Consider the following 25,614-nt stretch of genomic DNA (forward strand, 5'->3'; position numbering starts at 1 on the left):
TGTGATTTAGTTCTGTGATCTGAATAATTTTGCCAATACACATTATTTTGATCCTTTTGGGCCTTTAGTGCCTCAACTGAACCTTTTTTTGCACATTGATTTATTTGTGCATTTTTTCCACTCAAACAGCTTCTTTTCACATTTTGGGGTCTAAAGGACCTTTTGGGCCTCTGCCTATTGAGGCCAAGAAGCCTATTCGTGTGTGAACCCGCCAATTGCCGCTTGCGGCTATATTTAGGGTTCACACACATAGTGTGGGAAACCTATTGTTATTGCTCGGATTTTTCTTTCTTATTAGGGTTCACACACGTAGTGTGGGAAACCTATTGTTATTGTTAGGTTTTTTCTTCTTTCTTATTAGGGTTCACACACATAGTGTGGGAAACCTATTGTTATTGCTCGGATTTTTCTTTCTTATTAGGGTTCACACACGTAGTGTGGGAAACCTATTGTAATTGCTCGAATTTTTCTTCTTTTTTTTTTTTTTTTTTCTTCTTATTATTATTATTATTTTTCTCCGGATAAAACGCATACTGCAGCCTAAACCGTAAGGCCCAGGAAGACCAAACTTGGCAGACTGGTGTAGTCTGTTTGCGGGACCGTGCTAAAGTACAGAGACCCACATTGGCCTGATGGTGGCGCTATAGCGCAGCATTTTGCGTTTTGGTCCATATCTCCCACCCCGTAGGTCGTAGAAACAAAATTCCACTTCAGGTGCATTCCTTGGCTCTAGACAAACAAAAAAGCCTCAAGAACCATTAAGCTCCGCCTACTTAGATTTTTTGCTAATTTGCATAATATGCAAAACCTACTTTTTCATACTAGTCCCTGGTTTTTCATCTGATCACCACAATCTTGGTGTCAAAATATTCACAAGAATCTCATTATCAAGGAACATCAACAAAACTGTGACATTGGTATACAGTCTGGTTGTCACATGTCAATCAATAGCTCTGAGGCGTGGCCAAATTGACTTCAGCAGCTATATCTCAGCAATGCTTTGACCTATCTTTATGAAAATTTATCAGTTGTTAGGGCACATGACTCAGAGGTCACAGGTCAAAGCTGGCCACGATTGTCCAATAGGGGGCGCTATAACATGGGGAAATTTGTTTCTCAGAAACCATTAGTCACATCAAGCCCAAACTTTACAGGCATCATCAGGGGCCCAAGTGGTATCAAGGCACACAATGATGACCTCATCACTCAAAAAACATGGCCGCCATGAGCCAATTAATTTTTATTTGAATTAATTGGCCATTTGACAGACTTACCATTGGCCAATCAACATGAAACCTCACCACTGTGCATATCCCAGGACTATGTGTCATACTGTGCAGTGTTGAAACATTTGGCCACTAGGTGGCGCTGTTTTTGAAAATCATGCATAACTCCTCCAAATTTTCACTTAGGAACACGCAACTTGATTCTTTTTATTCCTTGCAGTAGACCTGACAACTTTCCAATTACAAGTCTTATTAAAAAATGCATACTTTTGTCACATTTATCAATTGTTTGAAAATAGCTCTTTAAGAACTAGTCCTAAGAATTTGATCCAATGATGGCAAAAGTGGCATAGGCATAATCTGTAGACACTGTAGTTAAATAAATATGGAAAAAATGTTGCATTTTTGGTTTTCTGATTGGTCAATCTTTCCATTATATCCTTCTGGCCATGCCATAAATGACCTTTATTGCTTTAACTCATAAACCATGCAAGTGCTCAACTCCCAATTTAATAGGCTTTTATACACTGAGGTCCCTGTGAGGTAGGCCAAGTTTGCTTCAAATTGGCCTGTCGGGGGCGCTACAGTACCCAAAAACCTAAGAAATCATAAAAACTCATGCAGCTATGCTGTTAATGCAGAATACAGACAAGTAATGGGGCTTGTATGATTCAGATCAATGAGGTCTATAACATTGCAATTACATCTCATAACAAAAAGTGCACTGATGGACCAGAAATTAACCTTTTAATTCTCTAAACTGGCCAAATACTGGAACTGACTGAAAAGTATTGCTTAATTGAAACACCACACCGACACTTATACACACAGTAAGCTAATCTCAGCATGTGATTTAGTTCTATGATCTGAATCATTTTTTCCAATACAATGTATTTTTGTCTTTAGTGCCTCAATGGCCTGTTATTTGTTAACTGGGTCCATCTATATATTAAGCTGTGTCCATGTCTACTGCCTTTTGGATGATCTGCTGATCTGTGGATTAGTCCTGAACTGTGATGATGTCCTCATTCTTCTATGGACAAAATAACCTGAGTACTTGATTGTGTTGGTTTTGCCTGTATTGTAAATAAATGCTTTTCTGATCATATAAAATACAAGGTACCGCTAGTCAAAAGGTCAAAATGTGCAAATCTGTCCTAACAGCTTTGTTAAACATTTCTCTTCATCACTGGGTCCCCATCAGACACTAACTACACTGTACTGTATATATTTTTATTATAGTATATATTTACCAAAGACATACAAACCTCTTTCATGCAAAAGTGTCAAAAGTTGCAAATTATTTGGCCAGTAGATGGAGCTGTGAGACAAAATTTGAAATGCACATATAGTTTTTAGACTTTTCCCTTCTAAAATACAGCACATTGTTTAAAGGTCAAAAGATCAATGTTTTCAACATTTCTCATAAAGTTTTCTCATGATCACTCATGATATGTGGAGGTCTCTTTATACAGGCTATGTGCACCAAGTATCTGCATTCAAGAGGCTTATTTCCAGAGGTGGGCATTCCAGGTTCAGGAAGTAAATGTCCTCACTAGAACTTTGTTCAGGTTTCCTGGATTGTGTTGATTCCACTAATTTTACCTGGATTGCACTAATTGGAAAATCTAGCAAGCTTCAGTAAAATCCTGGTGAAGATTTTTACTTTCTGAACCTGTAATGTCCACCTCTGATTATTTCACCTCACACGATCAAAGTGATTAAGGCCTCTGGTCCTGATAACCCTAACACACACGTGCATAGACATATGTGGACACTCATGCATGCATGCACATGGTCATGCACATATATCCAGTGCACACATATGCACACTCACCAAGCCAGAAAGCCATTTTCAAATAGGTTGATATATATTCCTACATTTACACACTCACTTAAAAAATATTATGCCACAAAGACATGCTCTTATATACTTTTGGTACTTTACATCTGGAATTATGGGTCCTAGTCATTTATAGAAAATGGCTTTAACAGTATGTGTGTTTGAAAACTGACTAAAATGTTGCATGTGATTGTATCTAACCCTAATCATAATTTCCTAAAAACAAGTGTGTATGTGATTTTCATTTACATAAAATTGTCAGAACATTATATATATTGACAAACACAACAATGCAAATATATTTTCATATTTGGGCTTTGTTTATTTGAGACCAGTGCACATTGTCAATATAATAACACACAAGACAACCTCTTTATAAACATAATGTATTTTATTTATAACTGACAATCAACACAATGCAAATCTTTTCATGTTCAGTCTGTTTATTTAAGACCATTTCATAAAAAATATTGATCTAGATAAATATAATAAAAAATAAATAAATAATAATTTATAGTACAACTATTGTAATAATCCCTCACTATGGAGCTGAGGTGCCCTGTACTGGTTCACAGCAAATAAAATAAACATCAGATAATAATACAGTCCACAGTAAATTTAAATTTTGTCATTATTGAGTTCAAAGCAGACCTGTAGTTAGTAATCACAATATGTGTAGACATCTATATATCTCTATGTGCAGTATGCAAGCAGCTTTACAAGCGCATGGGTCCATATCCCTAATGAGCAAGCCAGGGGCGACAGTGGCAAGGAAAAACTCCCTTGGCATGATTAGGAAGAAACCTTGGGAGGACCAAGACTCAAAAGGGAACCCATCCTCCATTGGGAGCCCAGCTAGTAGTCACAGTCCCTCCAATATGGAAGTTGAGCCTCAGGTGGAAAGGACTTGTGTGACTGAATTTTCCTGAAGAATCATCTGAGCACATCAAATAGAGAGATAGTTAAGGTGCAGCTTTGACAGTTAGAGTGAAGGTGTTTGTCTGATCTCTAAAGGAATATGAAATATGTTTAGCATACCTGCAGCAGGAACATCTGTATCACATATCTGTCCACCTTTTAATTCTGTGATAAGAATGCCTGCCAATCCACATGTGCTAGATATTACATCATTGGTAGATCACTCTAACATGGTCCTACAGTGCACCCTGATGCCATCAAGACCACATGCCATGTGTCAAGGAACCATCCATAAAGATCTGAGCACATCAGACACAGACATGGTTAATGCGCACCTGTCACAGTACAATGGTAGTTTAACTGTACATACAGTTGTTTGTCACCAAATCACAATAGAACAGCTTACCTGCTGAATGCAGCAGATCAAAATTTGTCCATCTCTATGATCTGTGATAGCACGCAAATTATTCCATATGTGCTTGATGTCACATCCTTGGTAGTTGACTGCAACTTGTCCCTGTAGTATGATGACACTTAGAAGGACAGTAGTATGTAGTTAGAATGATGACACTTAGAAGGACATTAGAAGGACATTCATGGCTTTCCTGTATGACACCAGGTTCCCAGAGATGCAGAGGTGTCAATTCAGAAAGTAAAAGTCCTCACCAGGATTTTGCTCAGGCTTCCTGGATTGTGTTGATTCCACTAATTTTACCTAGATTGCACTAATTAAAAAATCTAGCAAGCTTGAACAAAATCCTGGTGAGGACTTTTACTTTCTGAACCTGGAATTGACACCTCTGCAGACATGTAGGCAGCACTTTAAATTCTGACCAATAGGTCCAGCCTTTAATCAGGAATTTTGGTTTGTGCAGGATTACATGTGAATTTAAATGCACAAGTCTAGTGCTTGTTGGTAATTGTCTTACCTGTGGATTCAATCCTGAAGTGTGATTTTTGGCAACAGTCCTTTGACAGATGATCTGAGAACTGTTTTGCCTTGTTAAATATTTGGCCTGTATTTTATATGAATACTTTTCACATAATAAAATAAAAAACAAAATAAATAATATACACAATAAAATAAAATGCTGTGAACCAGTTAATAGGGCACTCTCAGCTCCTTAGTCTGTTCCCACAAGAGGCCGTCCAGATAGTTTACCCCCTGTATCCCCCACCCCCCACATCGTCGATGCTTCAAGTTGTGCCTCACGATAGATAGATAGATAGATAGATAGATAGATAGATAGATAGATTTAAGATAATCAAAGGTTTTAGTTCAAAGTGTCACCAAATTGTCAGTAAAGTGTCAGCAAACTGTCAGCAAACGTTAAGTACCTGAAATTGAAGATTAATGAAAACAGTTCAGTATAACACATTCATGAAAACTGAAATATGTTGGCATAACAGAAACACTGACATCTTCTGCAGAAACATCTTTGATATATACATGATCAAAGTGCCATGTTCAGTTGTTAGTTGTCTTATAACCTGAGTAAAGCCATAGAGTTGCACAGTATTACTGATTGTACTTGTTACAAAAAGATTTTCATTGAAATCTCCCATGATCACTTTTCTTCCTGGGAACCTGTCAATATGAGAAATCAAGTGTATCAGGTTATTTTGAAACATTACCAGATTGTAGGAAGGAGGTCTGTACAGAACTGCCACTGTTGTATTCAGCTGAAATTGAAGATTAATGAAAACAGTTCAGTATAACACATTCATGAAAACTGAAATATGTTGGCATAACAGAAACACTGACATCTTCTGCAGAAACATCTTTGATATATACATGATCAATCAAAGTGCCATATTCAGTTGTTGGTTCTCTTATAACCTGAGTAAAGCCATGGAGTTGCATAGTATTACTGATTGTACTTGTTACAAAAAGATTTTCATTGAAATCTCCCATGATCACTTTTCTTCCTGGGAATCTGTCAATATGAGAAATCAAGTGTATCAAGTTATTTCGAAACATTACCAGATTGTAGGAAGGAGGTCTGTACAGAACTGCCACTGCTGTATTCAGCTGAGGTAGGATGAACTGCAGGCATTCAATGTTAATGCATGGTAAATCAACAATACTACAACCAGTATGTTGTTTATAATACACACCAACACCACCATGTTGTCGATCCTTCAAGTCAGCAAACATCTCCTGACTAGTGTCATATGAAAAATATCTGGGTTTACTATAGAATGTAAATTCAGATAATTCAATATCAATGTTGCAATCATTTGGTTGTAACCAAGTTTCTGTCACACAAATAATGTCAGCTTCCATGTACCTCGTATCATGTCTCAGGTCTTCCACATGGCATGTTAGTCCTTCAACATTGTGCAGAAGAATCTTGTATGACCCAGAGGGAGATGGCAGCTCTGTCACTGGTTCAATAAATAAAGGCATGTTTTGTAATGACTGTTCAATGTCTTCTTTTGCATAAATAGCACTCTCTTTGAAATCTTTTATCTTAAGCCCTTCCAAAGATGTTACACGACTCAAGGCCACGTATGCTTGTCCTGCTGCAAATATCTTTTTTAGTGACACAACAGCTTTTTCCACAGTAAGACCTTGTACTTTGTGAACAGTGCAAGCCCAAGCTAATTTCAGGGGAAACTGACGTCGCATTCCACCACTTTTTGTCACTCTTTCTTCTTCAGGGAAAATAGGAGTGGCTTTTTCAAATCCTGGTTTTAAACAAGGATGTTTTGCTCTTAATTTATTTCCTATTCTTTCATTTTCAAATGTGACATATATTTTGGCTGGAAAGTCATCTTCACAATCAAAACACACTTCAGCAACTGTACCAAATGCACCGTTTACAAGTCCATCTGCCACATCAATGTTTTTAAGAAGCATAACATGAGCATTTACAGCGATGTGAAGAGATTCTGGTAAAGACGTGTGGGTAGTATGAACATGATGTCCATGCATTCTTTCCAGCCGACCTGTTTTTGCAACCCTTTCAAAGTCCTGCGCATGAATGATAGTAATGTCTGCACATACCTTCTTCAACATGTTTGCATTGTGATCATCCACTTCAGCATTTGTTGCATAAATATACAGAGCAGTACTGTCCAGTTCACCACCTGTTTCACATAGTTTCAACATATTCACATCATGTTCTGACAAATTATCTTGTCTTTTGTGTTTCCTTAAACGACTCAGTAACTGAGCAAACTCCATGTTTTTTTGTCTCATGATTTGTGACAGCTCAACCAATGCAAAGTGGTTCTGCCATAGATTTACACCTTTAGGCTCAGTGTATAGAGATTTTCCTTTCACAGGAGAAAGTTGATAAAAATCTCCAACTGCAATTATAGACACATTTCCAAAAGCAGAATAATCTCCTTGTTGTTTAATTTGTCTTAATCTGCCATGAATATACGATAAAAGTTTGTGATCAACCATTGAGATTTCATCAATAATAACTATTTGTAGATTTCCCAATTTAGCTCTCAGTGAATTAATTTTTTCATCTCCCAGCGGTTGATAAGGCAGCGTTACCTCGGGTGATATAGAGAAACAGTTGTGTATTGTTGCAGCATCGATGTTAAATGCACTTACACCAGTTGGAGCTGTTATTAACACATGCGTCTCATCTGGATTATCTGACAATTGTGACAGGATGCGACATGATTCGTAGTATATTGCTTTGATTAACATGGATTTTCCAACACCACCTGGACCAGATATAAACACATGAAATGGCTGCGGGTTTTTAGCAAGTGTCTTTTCTAAACACCAATGTCGAATTTTGTAAAATATTTCAGACTGTTGTTCATTTAGTGAACGAAGCACGTACATTGCTTCCTCTTTTCGCATACCTTGCTCTTTTCCTATAGTACAGTGTGGTTCAGTTGGTAATAAATCAGGTATGTCAGCAGCAGAAATATTTTGCTCTGTTTCGTCAGTAGGATTTTCTTTTCTGTCAAGACATTCTAAACGTTCACGTTCGTTCTCTGGACAGATTTCTGCCCAAGCATCTTCCACTGCACCGTTTATTTTTAACTGTTCTTCGGCTTCGTCTATTGTGTCAGCATCTTTCTCGAAATATGACATATTTAAGTCTACTATTGTTTTGACTGATTGGACTTCTTCATCAGAATATTTGATAAACCCAGTCTTATAAAAATCCTCATAAGTGTTGAAAGTCGGTGGCTTCAGTTGACAATCCAAATAATGAGGCAAAAACAATTGCAAAATACTTTGATAATGCTTCTCTGGATGTTTTGTGGGTGAAAAGCGAGCGTATCGCACAACAGCAGCATCTGTTCGTGTCCGTTTCCTTATGAATCCTAAGCTTTTGTCCAACTTTATGGCATCACGAGCTGAACTTTCTGATTTTGACAATATTCTGTACTCCGATGCAAAACTGGCTAAACACATCTGGGAAAATTCGTCTGTTTTTGGTCTATATTTGTATCTGTCTGTGATGCTGTTCATCCATACGTTTTGATTATCGTCATTGTCATATTCAGCTCGCGTTTGTATTACGTGAAGTGGAAGACTCATTCTCACTACGTTATCACCAGTAGGAATAAATTGCACTTTGCGAGAGGCTTCTTTCAGTTTCATGTTAGTAAGTCGGTACACACTTTCCTGAGCTGAAACTTCACGATTGTGCAAAAATACACTTCCGAGTTTCCGTAAAGCATGTTTAGCATCAAGGTTGCCTTGTTCTGTGGCTTCTTTTTGAGTACGTGACAAAAGCAATCCCATCTCTCTCTCAGCTTTGGAAATGTAAGAGATTATATACACAATGCAGGAATATGCATCGACTACAAACTGAATGTCCATATTTGCATTCCAACAACGTATAAGATCTCTGTTGTATTGGTTTACCCATATGTCACCTGGTTTTCTCTTTAGGACAAAAGTAGTTTTTCGGGACACTCGGATGTAAGCAGCTTCAAATATCTCTTGACTTATACCAAGCGAAGCAAATAACTCCTCAGTAGAATCAAAGATAACATCTGTATTCAATAACACATCTTTTACTTTTTTCATGATAGCCTCTGCTACATCTTTTTCCATTGAAGGCATGTTATTACCTTTGGCTGATTCCACATAATTCTCATCTTTCTCTTTAGCATCTTTTTCAGGATTGTCAGTTTTACGCCTTGTTATAAATGTTCTGCTACTCGGTGGACGTGGAAAATTAAAACGACAAGTTGTTTTCTTTTTTCTGCATGATTTTGAATGTCTTTTGCTGTGTTGTTGTACACTGGAAACAATTTCATGCATTTCTTTGTCATCCTCCGATGGCATTTCACATGTCACATAGTGATCTACAAATGACACAACTTCATCATCATCATTTTTGTCCACTTGAGGTGCATCTTTCACCCAAAACAAGCAGTGAGTGTGAGGTGAGCCACGCTGTTGAAATTCAACTCTGTAAAAATAATCAACAATCTCGCCAATTGGTTGGGCTTCAGACATAATCACATCTTTAAGGAAACAGTGGAATCGATGTTCAAACATCCTGGCTGCTGTGACAGGGTTCGTTTTTAATAGAGCACATCTTTCTGACCAGTCTAGATCATCAGTAGAAGTTTCTCTCCCCTCTTGTTTGAGAATGGTTTGTAATAATTCTGGCCACCGCAGATCAGCAGATGAAAATGAGCAAAACCATGTGGGAATACCCAGTTGTCGTACCATGGCAAACAGGTCTTTTTGAACACTTTGCCAGAAAGGAGGTGTGCCACGAATAGGTCTTAAGAATTTATACCCTTCATCAAAATTGAAAATGTTCTGCAAGGCTTCTCTGTTAGTCAACATTTCTGACGTAATCCCAGGTTTGTTGCTTGTATCATGTCCTTTTCTCAATGCAATAGACACATTTGATACAATCTGATTTAACTCTGACAAATATTGACCATAAAAAATGTAATCCAAGTTCTTTGCAAAACGTCCGTCTGCGTTGAGTATTCTGGTGTTCAAGTATCTGCTCAGTGTAAGTTTCTCTCTTCTGTGGTCATGAAAAGTACCCATACCATTTGGAAATAGGACTGGAAAACACTTAGCCTCATTTGAATGATCATTCAAGAGCCTTACAGGATTATTACCTTCTGCAGGTGCCACCGACATTATGCCATCAAAGTGCTGATCCAAAACCTCTTGTGCAATATCAACCGGTTGTAAACATGTGTCCATAAACATACCATGCTGTTGTCTGTCGTGCAAGGTTTCATCTATATCCACATCTTCAGATTCATTATTCTCAGTGTTTTCCTCATCAACATGCTGTGTACATGTGTCATCAGGCTCTTGTGTTTCATGTTCAGTTTGATTTAGGGGATTGACCCAGTCATTATTAAATGTCACATCTCTGTAAAAGTCATTATGTTGTTTGAGGTACAATAATGCATCCTTTATTTTTTCTGTATTAACAAATTTGTACTCATAGTGCCCCTTGTAAGTCAATTTCCTCTTTAGTTTTATGCGAATCATCAAATCAACATTTTCTGTTCTTGGTAGCACTTCAGTTACATCTGTAATGTTAGATGGAACACACACAACAGGTCCATGAACACCATTCTGTCCACCTTTTGGTAAAGACACAAGTCTCATGAATGGAATATTCATCCCAATCAGATGTTGTTCAAGTGAGTTTAGATTGTGCAGTTCAGCAGGAATTGGTTCTAGTGCAAGATTGTTCATAACACTTTCTTCTGGCATTTTCCCATTAAGAATCTTTCTGTGACATGTGTAGCAAATCCACAGTGATCCAGCAGGGCCAGTTTGAATGTTACACTTAGGAACACAGGTATGACTACATCGATGTAAGTATGTGTCAGTAATACATCTCTCTGCTATGGAAACAACCACCTGGGCTTTGTTGAGATATGTATCTTTTCTGCATTTGAGTACTTGATTCTTGAACAATAATCGATGGCATACTGAACACACATATTCAGGACCTGTACTTATTTTCTCTCTGAACTTTTCAATCACATAGTTAATATCTTTGTGTTTATTTTTTTCTGTGTTCTGTCTTTCTTTACTTCTGATTTTAGTAGCATTAGCGTAACAGCTGTCTGTTTTATACCTCGCAATACCAAGTTGATTTTTAGCTGCTTGATGTTGAGGATCAGTATGATACATTTCAAAACTTCTCAGTTTCTTAGCGGCTTTATGTTGTGCATCGGTATGATAAGCTTCAAAACTCTTCTCCATACTCCTCTGTTTCGTAGCTGCTTGATATTTCGGATTGGTATGATACGCTTCAAAACTCCTCTGTTTCGTAGCTGCTTGATATTCCGGATTGGTATGATACGCTTCAAAACTCCTCTGTTTCGTAGCTGCTTGATATTCCGGATTGGTATGATAAGCTTCAAAACTCCTCTTTTTCGTAGCTGCTTGATATTCCGGATTGGTATGATAAGCTTCAAAACTCCTCTGTTTTGTAGCTGCTTGATATTCCGGATTGGTATGATAAGCTTCTAAACTCCGCTGTTTTTTAGCTGCTTGATGTTGAGGATCGGTATGATACATTTCAAAACTTCTCTGTTTCTTAGCCGCTTGATGTTGTGCATCGGTATGATAAGCTTCAAAACTCTTTCTTTTTAGAGCCTCTATGTGATGTGCATTTGTAGAATATTTATTAATACTTAATTGTTTCACGTGTTCCCTGTGTTCCATATCCGTCGCATATTTGTTTACACTTGCTTGTTTAACTTTTCCTCTGTGTTCCATATCCGTCGCATATTTGTTTACACTTGCTTGTTTAACTTTTCCTCTGTGTTCAATATCCGTAGCATATTTGTTCATGCTTAACTGTTTATTTCTTTCTTTATGTTGCAAATTCGTTGCGTATTCAACACTGCTACGTGTTTTGACACTATCTCTGTATATTTCATTTTCATGGTATCGTTTCAGTGTTCTCTGAATCTTTTCCTCCTTTTTCTCTTGGCTTGTTCCATATTTGATTCTCCGTTTCTCAAGTTCAGAGCGATTGCACTTAGTTTCTGACTTTCTGCTCTCACACCTCTGTAAACATAGAACAGCACAGGTCTGTCCATCAGGCACTTTAACACATGTCACTACTTCATAATGAGACTCGCTACAATGTTGGAGATAAATTCCTGCATCTTGGTTGCAACTGTTGCAAGATGAATATTTTAGCCACGTATTTCTAGTGAATGTGAAAATATTCACGCCGATTAGGTTTGCTGCAGCTTGTATTTCAACTTCAGTAGCCCAGGTTCCCACGTATTTCATTCGGGAAGTAGCAAGATAATTTGCAACAGATGAAAACCCTTGTCGAAGACAGTTAATGTACTTAGAGTCGTTTCTCTCCATTTCTGTTGTTACAGCACGTCGTATTTTTCTGTGTTCTTTCTCGCTTCCGCTAATAGCAAATGCCAGTGATCGGAAAAAACAGTTGCCGTCACCAACGATAGTTTTGGTTTCACAAGGATCACCCATCGGTACTGGTACGACGAGGTCTCTACGAGCATGTTCTATGTACACAACGTTTTGCCTTAAACATAACGTCTTCTGCTGTTTCACTGTCAATGGAGAAAACTGAAAGTATTCATGGTGTGTATCGCCAATCAGCACGTCGCTGTCATTTCTCATGGATACATCGGTAAGGTTGTTTACATGCTTAATTCGTTTACCAACATGCAATTCGGGTACTGTTTTCACCTGGGAATCATTTTCAGCTGCTTTGCGTTTACTTTGCACGTTTGCTTTGCTACAGGGTTGTGAACGGTCAAATGCGTCACCTTTCTTAGTTTCATTTGTGTTACGATTTCGTTTTAGCACACTGCTGTAGAGTTCTCGGTGTGTAGTGACAGACAACCCACCTTGTGTTTTCTCTTCCGCTGTGCTTCTGCCAGTCACGTTCACAACAACTCCAGTGACTTCAAATTCTGTACCTTCAGCACACAATGACATACCTAGGACCATAATGTAGTTCAGCAAAGAGTCAATGTTGGCATGGTATGCGACAACACTCGTACCTGAAATTTTTGTATATGCACCATGTTCGTTTCGAGAATGAGAATCAATAAGTACATATAAGGAGCCCTCTTTAACGATAGCGCACGTACTCTCTTTGATGTTAAACAAACACGCATCAAACTGCATAAACACTCTCCTTATTGCTTCGTCATGTGACATGAGCACATGCTGTAACTCTCCGTAATCGGTGACGCCAAACTTACCACAAAACATTTCATCATGGCAATTTATTGAAAACTTGTAATCATATAAAGTATGCTCAGTTGGCAAGTCTGTGACATACAAATAGCCTAATGAATCACGAATTCTGCCTGCTTTTCTAATGCTGCTGTAGAGTCTGTCACCATTTATCAGAACATCATCCAGGTCTCTCACTGTCCAAGTCAACACATTTTTTACTTTGGCGGTCATGATAGCAGTTACACTATTTGCAACACACTGCTTGTTATTATTAATACCAAACCTTGAATGAGCTTGATGAAAAGAACCTCTCAGCATCTTAAATTCGGGATATTTATCAGAAACAGTTAAAGGTACACGTTCATGTAAATGTTCAAAGGTTTTGTAAGCTTTGTGCCCGAAGGCAATTGGTAAAGGCTGCGGCCCGAAGGCAAATGTTATATCGCTGCTGGGGTTACTACCAGGGAGCAACCCCGCCTTTTTATCAATGGGGAAAGGCATAACCCCGTCAGTCAGGACCTTTTCGTCAGGGGATAAAGTCACAACCCCGTCAGTCAGAGATGAAGGTGCATCTTGTGCCTCAGGTGGACTGTGGCTCACAGGAACAGCGTCAGTCAGGACCTTTTTGTCAGGGGATGAAGGCATAACCCCGTCAGTGTGAGCCACAACCCTCTTCTCCATCCTCTTCTTGGCAGCAGCTGACCGTCGGGATGCTTTAGTGCGGGGCATCTGAACACAAACATAACATTCTCAGTGCCTTGATGTACTCAAATGCCATACTGAAACAAGCAATACATATACAACAAATCTACACACACAATAAAACATCACTAAATATACATTACTAACAACTTAACATCAAAACAAAAAATGCATCACAATAAACCTCTTTCAAACACACAAGCATCTGTAGTCATCACTCCATTTGTTACACATTTTAACTGAGGGTAATCTGTAACAATGAAATATGTCATTTTCATTACCGTAACATTACTAAAAGAAATATTAAATACCAGCATGACTGATTTGTTTACAAAAAAGCTTTAGCTGCAGTCAAAATGTTTTGAGAATATGGTGAAATGTATCAACTTTCTTTTTAGTTCATAAAAAGTGAGTGGTCAGTGATTACATACACCTACATGGCTTTACACTACACTACAGCAATAAGTATACCAAATCCTAACATATCACCTACTTATTTAAAAGTTAACACTAAAATGAATGTGACTTTCGACTACATTGGTAAAAACTTTGCTGTGTGTGTGTGTGTGATGCATCTTCATCCAGCAGGTCTTCATCCAAGACAATCTTGCTTCATCATTGGCACATCAGCTGTATGATTCTATTTTGTGTACTCAATACCCTTTTACCAGATTTAACATAGATGCTACTGTTACAATAGAGCCTATACACAATGCTGTTTAAAGAAAACCTAACTGCAATAGTAAATCAACTCTGCATGTGTACTTTAAGTGCATATGCTCAGTCAGTTTACAGACTACACAACTGTAAAACTATAGACCATACACATGAAAGAATACCTGTTGATTAATTATAAAACACCATATTACACTACTTGACGGTATGCAAACAATAAATCAGTGTTCTAAGAAACAACTTATACTTTTATATATACACTCTGTTATAATATGTGTTAGCTGCAGTCAAAACATTTGAATATAGTAAAATGTACTCATTTTCTTTTAGTTCATTTATAGTGAGTGGCCAGTGATTAAATATACCTACATGACTTTACACAACACTACAGCAAATCCTAGGATCTCATGACCTACTTATTCAAAAGTTAACACTAAAATGAATGTGCCTTTCTACTACATTGGTAAAAAATTTGCTGTGTGTGTAATGCATCTTCATCCAGCAGGTCTTCATCCAAGACATTCTTGCTTCATCATTGGCACATCAGCTGTATGATTCTATTTTGTGTACTCAATACCCTTTTACCAGATTTAACATAGATGCTACTGTTACAATAGAGCCTGTACACAATACTGTTTACAAGAAAACCTAACTGCAATAGTAAGAATGAATCAAGTGCATATTTAGTTAGCATGTTACACAACAGTGAAACTATAAATCAGACACAAGAATACATGGTAATAAATAATAAACACCATTACAATACTTGAAGGCATGCAAACAATAAAACAGTGCTCTAAAGAAGTATTTACACTTTTATATATTTAGTCTTAGTTATAATACATGTGCATTTATAGAAGTATACATCTACAATAATTGATTAAATAGGCCAATACCCTACACATGTGGAATTGCATAAAACATACCTTCAATTTCTTCTTTCTACAGTCTTTCACAGATTACTGAAAATATAAAGAACAATGACAGACAACATATTGTAAATTTAAATATAGACAATTGATCAAATTTGATATTACATTTAGCAGACACTCTTATTCAGAGTGACTTAAGTGCTTTGCATCTGTTCACAGAAATCATCCTAAATAATCACACCCCATAATTCAAGATACTCTGGAACCAGACTACTACTAAACTACAGGAATCAATGTCATACATTAACTACATCCTGACTGAAACTGTAGTTAAATTTTTACCAAGAAACACAAACCACCAGACAGATAGACATACAATTTAAGAACAGCAAATGATATCTGCTGAGTAAGTGCATTTAAAAATTGAACAGGTCTACAGTCTACGTTTGAAGACAGAGCGAGCATCTGCAGTCTGTAATCTGCTACACAAAAACCAGATGCCATTTTACTGTAACCACAAACCCATTCTTCATCACACGTATACAATCCTTAACTTTTTAAATGTAACAATAAACCTTGAAATTATACAATAAATATACACCTAGAGAATGATGCATATACAGACAATAAAGTGAACTATACTTAAACTACACAATGAAATGCACTAAGTGAACTACATGGAACATCAAATAATTCATTTTCATTAATTGCTTAAAACATACCTTCAATTTCTTCTTTCAATAGTCTTTCACAAACACATTCCTGAAAACAAAGAGAATATAATGACATACAGTATTATCAATTGCCTATATTTAAATTTACATTACATTTAGCACAGGTAACTTACAAACTGCTTTTCCTCTTTCACAGAAATAATCCGAAATAATTGCAGACAGTCCATAATTCAAGACAATCTGGAACCACACTACTACTAAACTACAGGAATCATGTCATTACCTACATTAACCCTCCCAGGACTAGGACTTTTTTGCTGTTTAAGCACATTTTCATACATTTGTCTCTTACCATACTTAATTATAGCATTTTACCTACACATATCCTACCAAAATGTTCAGAACAATCTCAGCTCTCATCCTAATGATGTTACATTAGAGACTTAGAGTATTGCATAAATAAATATGATCCTAAACCTGAAAATATGAATTCATATTTTCAAAATATTTGCATATTTCACATGAAACAACACCTTTACTGAAAAAGATCAATTATATTGATGCTTGAAATACGTTTGCTCAAGTGTTTGCCTCACTTAATAGTGAAACATAATATAGGCTATAGCCTATAGTAGTTTACAAGTATAAAGTAGTATATACAAATGTGTACAAAAAATGCACAAATCATATTATTTAGGTGTGATCTTAGATAAAATATGACTGATGAATGACTTTGTATTACACATCAAGCTTCATGGAGAATCAAAATGTCAAACTTCATGTGTGCAACTATAAAAAACAAACAAAAACTGTACACAGCCATAAAAAACTGTACATAGCCTAAACATATCAATTCATCTATATTATTCTATAGCATACTATATACTAGATATATATAGCATACTATACTAGATATAATATACATATCTAGACACATCCATATGAACGCACCGGTGCGTAACTCGAATCTGGGAGAGTTTTAACTACAGCCTCACTGAAACTTTTACCAAGAAGCGCAAATAACCATAAACAGATCACACAACCACGGCAACGCAGCATGATAGCAGTTTCACCATATACTTAACTACATTATAACATATGGTTTAATTCTTTATTTAGCTCATTAAATCCCTCACTAAATGTAAACGCAGTACAATAACCACACACAAGAAAATAAATCCAACATATTCAAAAAACAATTATCATCTTACATTAGTTAAAGACCATAAAATATATCTTACCATACCAGCATAAAACTGAATGTATAAATGAATCAACTGCTTGTACATTTACACATCAGTACATGTAGATGTTCATTGTAAAATGTTCAAACTTACAATCACATTAGCTACATATTCCTTAGCGAGCGCTATCGTGCTCGACATTACCACTTTAATCTGTTACACCATAACTTCGGTGTGTCTCTGCTACATGGCCATTACGTTAAAAAAAAACCCACAAATTATTCGTCACACTTATACAATACTTAACTATTTTAACGTTACAATAAACTTTGGATATGCATGTACAGACAATAAGGTACACAATACAAAAACTACGCGATGAAATGCACTTCTACGTTAAGTACAAGGAACACACAAAACGCCTTGCTGGCATAACCACATGAACGCACCATGTTAGCAGTTTCACCATAAGCTTCCATTCTTTACCCCATTAGCCATTTCCCACACTAAAACTGTATCTAAATACAATTTACAACCACAAATAAGACCAAAAATGCAACTACGTCAAAAACAAGACAGTTTAAATGGTCGAAACTGACTAGCTAGCATGATACGCACCCAACGACGTGAACGGAACGCGTTAACCACATTATAACACGCCTTAATCCTTTATTTAGTCCATTATGTCCCTCACTACATGTAGACAAAGTACAATTAACCACACACAAGAACATAAATCCAACATCTGAAAAAAACCTTTCTGACAATTATTATATCTTACATTAGTTAAAGATGACAAAAGATATCTTACCTCACCAAGGAACATAGGACTAACTCTCGCGTGCTGGGCAGGATTATGGTCCTGGGCGGTTCCGCGGACCGGAACAGGGTACACGAGAAGAAACGCCCACATAATTAAACCTAGTACACGTTTTACACTGAAAGCAAGTATTTCGTTTTACACTGAAAGCAAGTATTTTTTACTTAGTTATATTTTGATTAAAAATTACTAGTAAAAACCTAGTACACGTTTTACACATAAAAATTCCAAGTAAATGTTAATAATTGGCACTGCTTAATACATCTCCCTGAAAAATGAAGACACCCAATATCCACAAAATATAATTTTATTTTTCAACACAAAAACACAATGGAAACTCCTCCAAGGTGATAGTATTATTAAACACATTTCAAAACATCTTAGGCATTCCTTATAAAAGCATACTGCAGCCGAGACCGTATGCCCAGAAACAACAAACCTGGTAGGCCTATGGCCATAAACAACAGACTCTGTAGGTAAAGACTTTCCGCTTCTCTCTTTCACATACACTCAGAAAAACACAGGCCTCTCTATGGATTTCACATACACACTAACTCTAGCCAGAGATATGTAATTCACTCTCCACATACAACCTCTATATAACTATGTATGCTTTACTTATCATTAAAGTTTTGTTATATACATATTGCTAGTGGCCTCCCTACTATGGCCACAACAGTGAGAACATGTCAGAGTAGGAACCAGAATGAAATCAGTATTGATATATCCAGGCAAAAATAATATTTTTGTGTCATTGTATAGTAAGCCATCACTCTTTGGTTTGTTTGAAATTCACATTTGACAGATTTTATCAGCTACATGAAAAAGGTTAAAGAGGGGTGTTTACATGTGGGCATTAAACAGACCTCTCCTGCTGCTAGGGTTAGGGTTAGGGTTCACATACACACTAACTCTAGCCATTTCTACCCATTACCCAGTGACTAATAAACAGATATTGAACTTCTTTTTTCCACAAACACTCACACAGGACTACCCACTTTACACACTTTACAACCCATGGGCTCTCCCTCCCCCCTCTCTCTTTCACATGCACTCACAAAAACAAACTACCATTGAGTAGTGACTAATATACAGATATTTAGCTTCTTTTTTCCCCCACACATTCACACAGGACTACCTGTATGCTTCATATACACATTTCTCTAGCCATTTCCAACACACTAACTGATATTTAGCTTAATTTTTTCCATCCACACTCTCAACACATGGCCTCTATACAGCCTGTAATGACATAAGAGAGGACAGAGATATGTAATTCACATTTCACACACAACCTCTATATAACTGTATGCTTTACTTATCATCAAAGTCTTGTTAGATACACATTCCTAGTGGCCTCCCTACTATGGGCACAACAGTGAGAACATGTTAGATTAGGGATGAGAACACCATAAACAGGCAAAGATAAGAATATTTGTGTTATTTTATTGTATAGTAAGCCATCACACTTTGTTTTGTTTGAGATTCACATGTGACAGATTTTGTCAGCTAAATGAAAATGGTTAAAGAGTGGTGTTTACATGTGGGGCATTAACCATTTTAACTCCATCACCTTAAATCACACCTTGTAATACTCAGCAGACTCTGAAATGCTAAGATTAGCAAGAAAATCCTAAGGTTTTGACAAATTAATATTTTTCATATGCATCACAATGCTACCATCATAACACATCAAATTCCGAGTTCAATAACTACGACATAGTATGTCTGACTGTTATGAAACCACATTCACATGACCATTGTGGTGCTATGTGCCAATTTTGAGCCAAATCCGTCCACAAACAGCTCTACCGTGAATATTTTCATTTTCCATACAAAGCAGTGGAGGGAAGCATAGACAGCTGCTAAGCCACACGCACGTGCCATTCACACTCCCCCATGCTTCCAAGACTTTACAACCCATGGGCTCTCCCTCCCCCTCTCTCTCTTTCACAGGCACTCACAAAAACAAAGGCCTATCCTGGCCTAAAGGGTTCACATACACACTAATTCTAGCCATTACTACCAATTACCCAGTGACTAATATACAGATATTTAGCTTTTTTCCACACACACTCACACAGGACTTCCTATATGCTTCATATATACATTTCTCTAGCCATTTCCAACACACTAACTGATATTTAGCTTCATTTTTCCACCCACACTCTCAACACATGCCCTCTATACATCCTGAAATGACATAAGATAGGACAGAGACATGTAATTCACATTTCACACACAACCTCTATCATCAAAGTCTTGTTAGATACACATTCCTAGTGGCCTCCCTACTATGGGCACAACAGTGAGAACATGTCAGAGTAGGGATGAGAACATCATGAACAGGCAAAGATAAGAATATTTGTGTTATTTTATTGTATAGTAAGCCATCACTCTTTGGTTTGTTTGAGATTCACATGTGACAGATTTTGTCAGCTAAATGAAAAGGGTTAAAGAGTGGTGTTCACATGTGGGGCATTAACCAGAGCTCTCCTGCTGCTATGTTCACAACTTCTGACAAATTCAGCCAAAGGTATATTTATTTGACTAGGCCCCTGGGTCAGTGTGTCAGTGCTTTTAACCTAATTTTAGAATGTGATTTAGTTGTATGGTCTGAATCATTTTGCCAATATCTTCCACACTGTATGGCCTAGAAACAAAATTCTACTTCAGCTGTATTCCTTGGCTCAAGCCAACCAAAAAAGCCTCAAGAAGCCCTTACTGCATACATGACAAAACACACAAACACACACATACAAAGCTAATCACAGCATTTGATTAACTTCTATGATCTGAATCATTTTGCCAATACATTTTGTTTTGATCTTTTGGGCCTTTATTGCCCCAGTTGAATATTTTTTTGCAAATTACTTTATCAGTCCATTTTTTGGACTGAAGTAGCTTCATATCACTTGTTGGTCTAAAAGACCCTTTGGGCTTTTTTGCCTTTTTTTGTGTGAACCCGCCAATCGCCGCTTGCGGCTATATTTAGGGTTCACACACATAGTGTGGGAACCCTATTGTAATTGTTAGGATTTTTCTTTCTTCTTATTATTATTATTCTTTTGCCCATTTTTTGACCTAAAACGCATTGTGCAGCCTAGACCGTAAGGCCTAGAAACACCAAACTTGGCAAATTGATAATGTATGGTCCAAGGACCAGACTCAAGTACAGAGACCCACATTGGCCTGATGGTGGCGCTATAGCACACCATTTTGTCGTTTGGTCCATATCTCCCAATCCGTAAGTCATAGAAACAAAATTCCACTTTTTATGGATTCCTTGGCAAAATTCAATAGGACTATTCATATACAACCATTAAGCTCCGCCTACTTAGATTTTTTGCTAATTTGCATAATATGCAAAACCTATTTTTTTATACTAGTCCCTGGTTTTTTATCTGATCACCACAATCTTGGTGTCAAAATATTCACAAGAATCTCATTGTCAATGAATATCAACAAAACTGTGACATTGGTATACAGTCTGACTGTCACATGTCAATCAATAGCTCTGAGGCGTGGCTAAATTGACTTCAGCAGCTATATCTCAGCAATGCTTTGACCAATCTTCATGAAAATTTATCAGTTGTTAGGGCACATGACTCAGAGGTCACAGGTCAAAGCTGGCCATGATTGTTCAATAGGGGGCGCTATAACATGGGAAAAACTGTTTCTCAGAAACCATTAGTCACATCAAGCCAAAACTTTACAGCCATCATCAGGGGCCCAAGTGGTATCAAGGCACACAATGATGACATCATCACTCAAAAAACATGGCCGCCATATGCCAATTAATTTTAATTTGAATTAATTGGCCATTTGACAGACTTACCATAGGTACATACACATGAAACTGACATGGTATGTTCATGTACACACCCTCTAAGACATACTCATGTTAGAAGGGAATTGCACCACTAGGTGGCGCTATACTAGAAAATCCAGAATTTCTCCTACATATTTTCACTTATCAAGAAATGCTTGCACTCATATGATTGTATGCAGAATTCCTAGCAACTTTGTAATTACATGTGCTTTGCAAAAATGTACCACTTTTTCACTATTATCAAATATATATAACTTGTCATTTTCATACTAGTCCTAGCATTTTAACTCCATCACCTTTAAATCACACCTTGTAATACTCAGCAGACTCTGAAATGCTAAGATTAGGGAGAAAATCCTAAGGTTTTCACAAATTAATATTTTTCATATGCATCACAATGCTACCATCGTAACACATCAAATTCACAGTTCAATAACTACACCATAGTATGTCTGATTGTTATGAAAATTGACATCCACATTCACATGACCATTGTGGTGTGATGTGCCAATTTTGAGCCAAATCCGTCCACAAACAGCTCTACAGTGAATATTTTCATTTTCCATACTGAGCTGTGCAGGGAGAAGACGAGAGCTGCTCAGCCCACACGCACGTGCCATTCTCGCACACGCTGCCCCCCCCTCCTCCACTCCCCCATCCTTCTAACATTTTACAACCCTTGGGCTCTCCCTCCTCCCTCTCTTTCACATGCACTCACAAAAACAAAGGCCTCTCTGGCCTATAGGTTTTACATACACACTAATTCTAGCCATTACTACCAATTACCCAGTGACTAATATACAGATATTTAGCTTCTTTTTTTCCACACACCCTCACACAGGACTTCCTATATGCTTCATATATACATTTCTCTAGCCATTTCCAACACAATAACTGATATTTAGCTTCACTTTTCCATCCACACTCTCAACTCATGCCCTCTATACATCCTGAAATGACATAAGAGAGGACAGAGATATGTAATTCACATTTCACACACAACCTCTATATAACTGCATGCTTTACTTATCATCAAAGTCTTGTTATATACACATTCCTAGTGGCCTCCCTACTATGGGCACAACAGTGAGAACATGTCAGAGTAGGGATGAGAACATCATGAACAGGCAAAGATAAGAATATTTGTGTTATTTTATTGTATAGTAAGCCATCACTCTTTGGTTTGTTTGAGGTTCACATGTGACAGATTTTGTCAGCTAAATGAAAAGGGTTAAAGAGTGGGGTTTACATGTGGGGCATTAACAAGAGCTCTCCTGCTGCTATGTTCACAACTTCTGACAAATTCAGCCAAAGGTATATTTATTTGAGTAGGCCCCTGGGTCAGTGTGTCAGTGCTTTTAACCTAATCTCAGCATTTGATTTAGTTGTATGGTCTGAATCATTTTGCTAATATCTTCCACACTGTATGGCCTAGAAACAAAATTCTACTTCAGCTGTATTCCTTTGCTCAAGCTAACCAAAAAAGCCTCAAGAAGCCCTTACTGCATACATGAAAAAACACACAAACACACACATACAAAGCTAATCACAGCATTTGATTAACTTCTATGATCTGAATCATTTTGCCAATACATTTTATTTTGATCTTTTGGGCCTTTATTGCCTCAGTTGAATAAGACACGCACGTTTGCCATTCTCACACACGCTGCCCCCCTCCTCCACTCCCCCATGCTTCTAACACTTTACAACCCTTGGGCTCTCCCTCCTCCCTCTCTCTCACATGCACTCACAAAAACAAAGGCCTCTCTGGCCTATAGGTTTCACATACACACTAATTCTAGCCATTACTACCAATTACCCAGTGACTAATATACAGATATTTAACTTCTTTTTTTCCACACACCCTCACACAGGACTTCCTATATGCTACATATATACATTTCTCTAGCCATTTCCAACACACTATCTGATATTTAGCTTCATTTTTCCATCCACACTCTCAACACATGCCCTCTATACATCCTGAAATGACATAAGAGAGGACAGAGACATGTAATTCACATTTCACACACAACCTCTAAATAACTGCATGCTTTACTTATCATCAAAGTCTTGTTAGATACACATTCCTAGTGGCCTCCCTACTAAGGGCACAACAGTGAGAACATGTCAGAGTAGGGATGAGAACATCATGAACAGGCAAAGATAAGAATATTTGTGTTATTTTATTGTATACTAAGCCATCACTCTTTGGTTTGTTTGAGATTCACGTGACAGATTTTGTCAGCTAAATGAAAAGGGTTAAAGAGTGGGGTTTACATGTGGGGCATTAAGAAGAGCTCTCCTGCTGCTATGATCACAACTTCAGTCAAATTCAGCCAAAGGTATATTTATTTGACTAGGCCCCTGGGTCAGTGCTTTTAACCTAATCTCAGCATTTGATTTAGTTGTATGGTCTGAATTATTTTGCATATATCTTCCACACTGTATGGCCTAGAAACAAAATTCTACTTCAGCTGTATTCATTGGCTCAAGCCAACCAACAAAGCCCTTAATGCATACATGAAAAAACACACAAACACACACATACAAAGCTAATCACAGCATTTGATTAACTTCTATGATCTGAATCATTTTGCCAATACATTTTGTTTTGATCTTTTGGGCCTTTATTGCCCCAGTTGAATAATTTTTTGCAAATTACATTATCTGTCCATTTTTTGGACTGAAGTAGCTTCATATCACTTGTTGGTCTAAAAGACCCTTTGGGCTTTTTTGCCTTCTTTTGTGTGAACCCGCCAATCGCCGCTTGCGGCTATATTTATTATTATTATTTTTCTCCGCATAAAACGCATACTGCAGCCTAGACCGTAAGGCCCAGGGAGACCAAACTTGGCAGACTGGTGTAGTCTGTTTGCGGGACCGTGCTAAAGTACAGAGACCCACATTGGCCTCATGGTGGCGCTATAGCGCAGCATTTTGCGTTTGGATTCATATCTCCCACCCCGTAGGTCGTAGAAACAAAATTCCACTTCAGGTGCATTCCTTGGCTCCAGACAAACAAAAAAGCCTCAAGAACCATTAAGCTCCGCCTACTTAGATTTTTTGCTAATTTGCATAATATGCAAAACCTACTTTTTTATACTAGTCCCTGGTTTTTCATCTGATCACCACAATCTTGGTGTCAAAATATTCACAAGAATCTCATTATCAAGGAACATCAACAAAACTGTGACATTGGTATACCGTCTGGTTGTCACATGTCAATCAATAGCTCTGAGGCGTGGCCAAATTGACTTCAGCAGCTATATCTCAGCAATGCTTTGACCTATCTTTATGAAAATTTATCAGTTGTTAGGGCACATGACTCAGAGGTCACAGGTCAAAGCTGGCCACGATTGTCCAATAGGGGGCGCTATAACATGGGGAAATTTGTTTCTCAGAAACCATTAGTCACATCAAGCCCAAACTTTACAGGCATCATCAGGGGCCCAAGTGGTATCAAGGCACACAATGATGACCTCATCACTCAAAAAACATGGCCGCCATGAGCCAATTAATTTTTATTTGAATTAATTGGCCATTTGACAGACTTACCATTGGCCAATCAACATGAAACCTCATCACTGTACATATCCCAGGACTATGTGTCATACTGTGCAGTGTTGAAACATTTGGCCACTAGGTGGCGCTATTTGTGAAAATCATACATAACTCCTCCAAATTTTCACTTAGAAACATGCAACTTGT

At 37.5% G+C, this 25,614-nt stretch overlaps 2 protein-coding genes across 30 annotated transcripts in view; one reads left to right on the forward strand and one right to left on the reverse strand.

The window, feature by feature from the left end:
* grm5b (glutamate receptor, metabotropic 5b) overlaps window positions 1–25,614 on the forward strand; it is a 206,611-nt gene that overhangs the window by 127,707 nt on the left and 53,290 nt on the right. The window lies entirely within an intron of this gene.
* On the reverse strand, window positions 3,595–18,117 carry LOC143477522 (uncharacterized). Of its 29 annotated transcripts, XR_013121582.1 has the most exons (12): window positions 18,063–18,117; window positions 16,116–16,155; window positions 15,448–15,483; window positions 12,808–13,873; window positions 6,998–11,986; window positions 6,279–6,375; window positions 5,972–6,034; window positions 5,623–5,670; window positions 4,917–5,325; window positions 4,394–4,520; window positions 4,108–4,286; window positions 3,595–4,006 (listed from the first exon to the last, which is right to left on the reverse strand). XR_013121582.1 is itself a non-coding variant. In XM_076976171.1 (8 exons), exons 4-8 carry the CDS (start codon window positions 13,871–13,873, stop codon window positions 5,606–5,608), a joined length of 1,338 nt encoding a protein of 445 aa, XP_076832286.1. In that variant the 5' UTR covers window positions 15,448–15,483; window positions 16,116–16,155; window positions 18,063–18,117; the 3' UTR covers window positions 5,157–5,605. The 29 variants fall into 29 exon arrangements, 13 of the variants coding, with proteins under 13 accessions (XP_076832289.1, XP_076832280.1, XP_076832281.1 ...); XR_013121577.1 differs by having other exon boundaries at window positions 4,917–5,670; XR_013121581.1 differs by lacking the exon at window positions 5,972–6,034 and adding an exon at window positions 6,106–6,152 and having other exon boundaries at window positions 4,917–5,670.

Source organism: Brachyhypopomus gauderio, chromosome 16 (assembly GCF_052324685.1).
Source record: "Brachyhypopomus gauderio isolate BG-103 chromosome 16, BGAUD_0.2, whole genome shotgun sequence".
Lineage (NCBI taxonomy): Eukaryota > Metazoa > Chordata > Actinopteri > Gymnotiformes > Hypopomidae > Brachyhypopomus > Brachyhypopomus gauderio.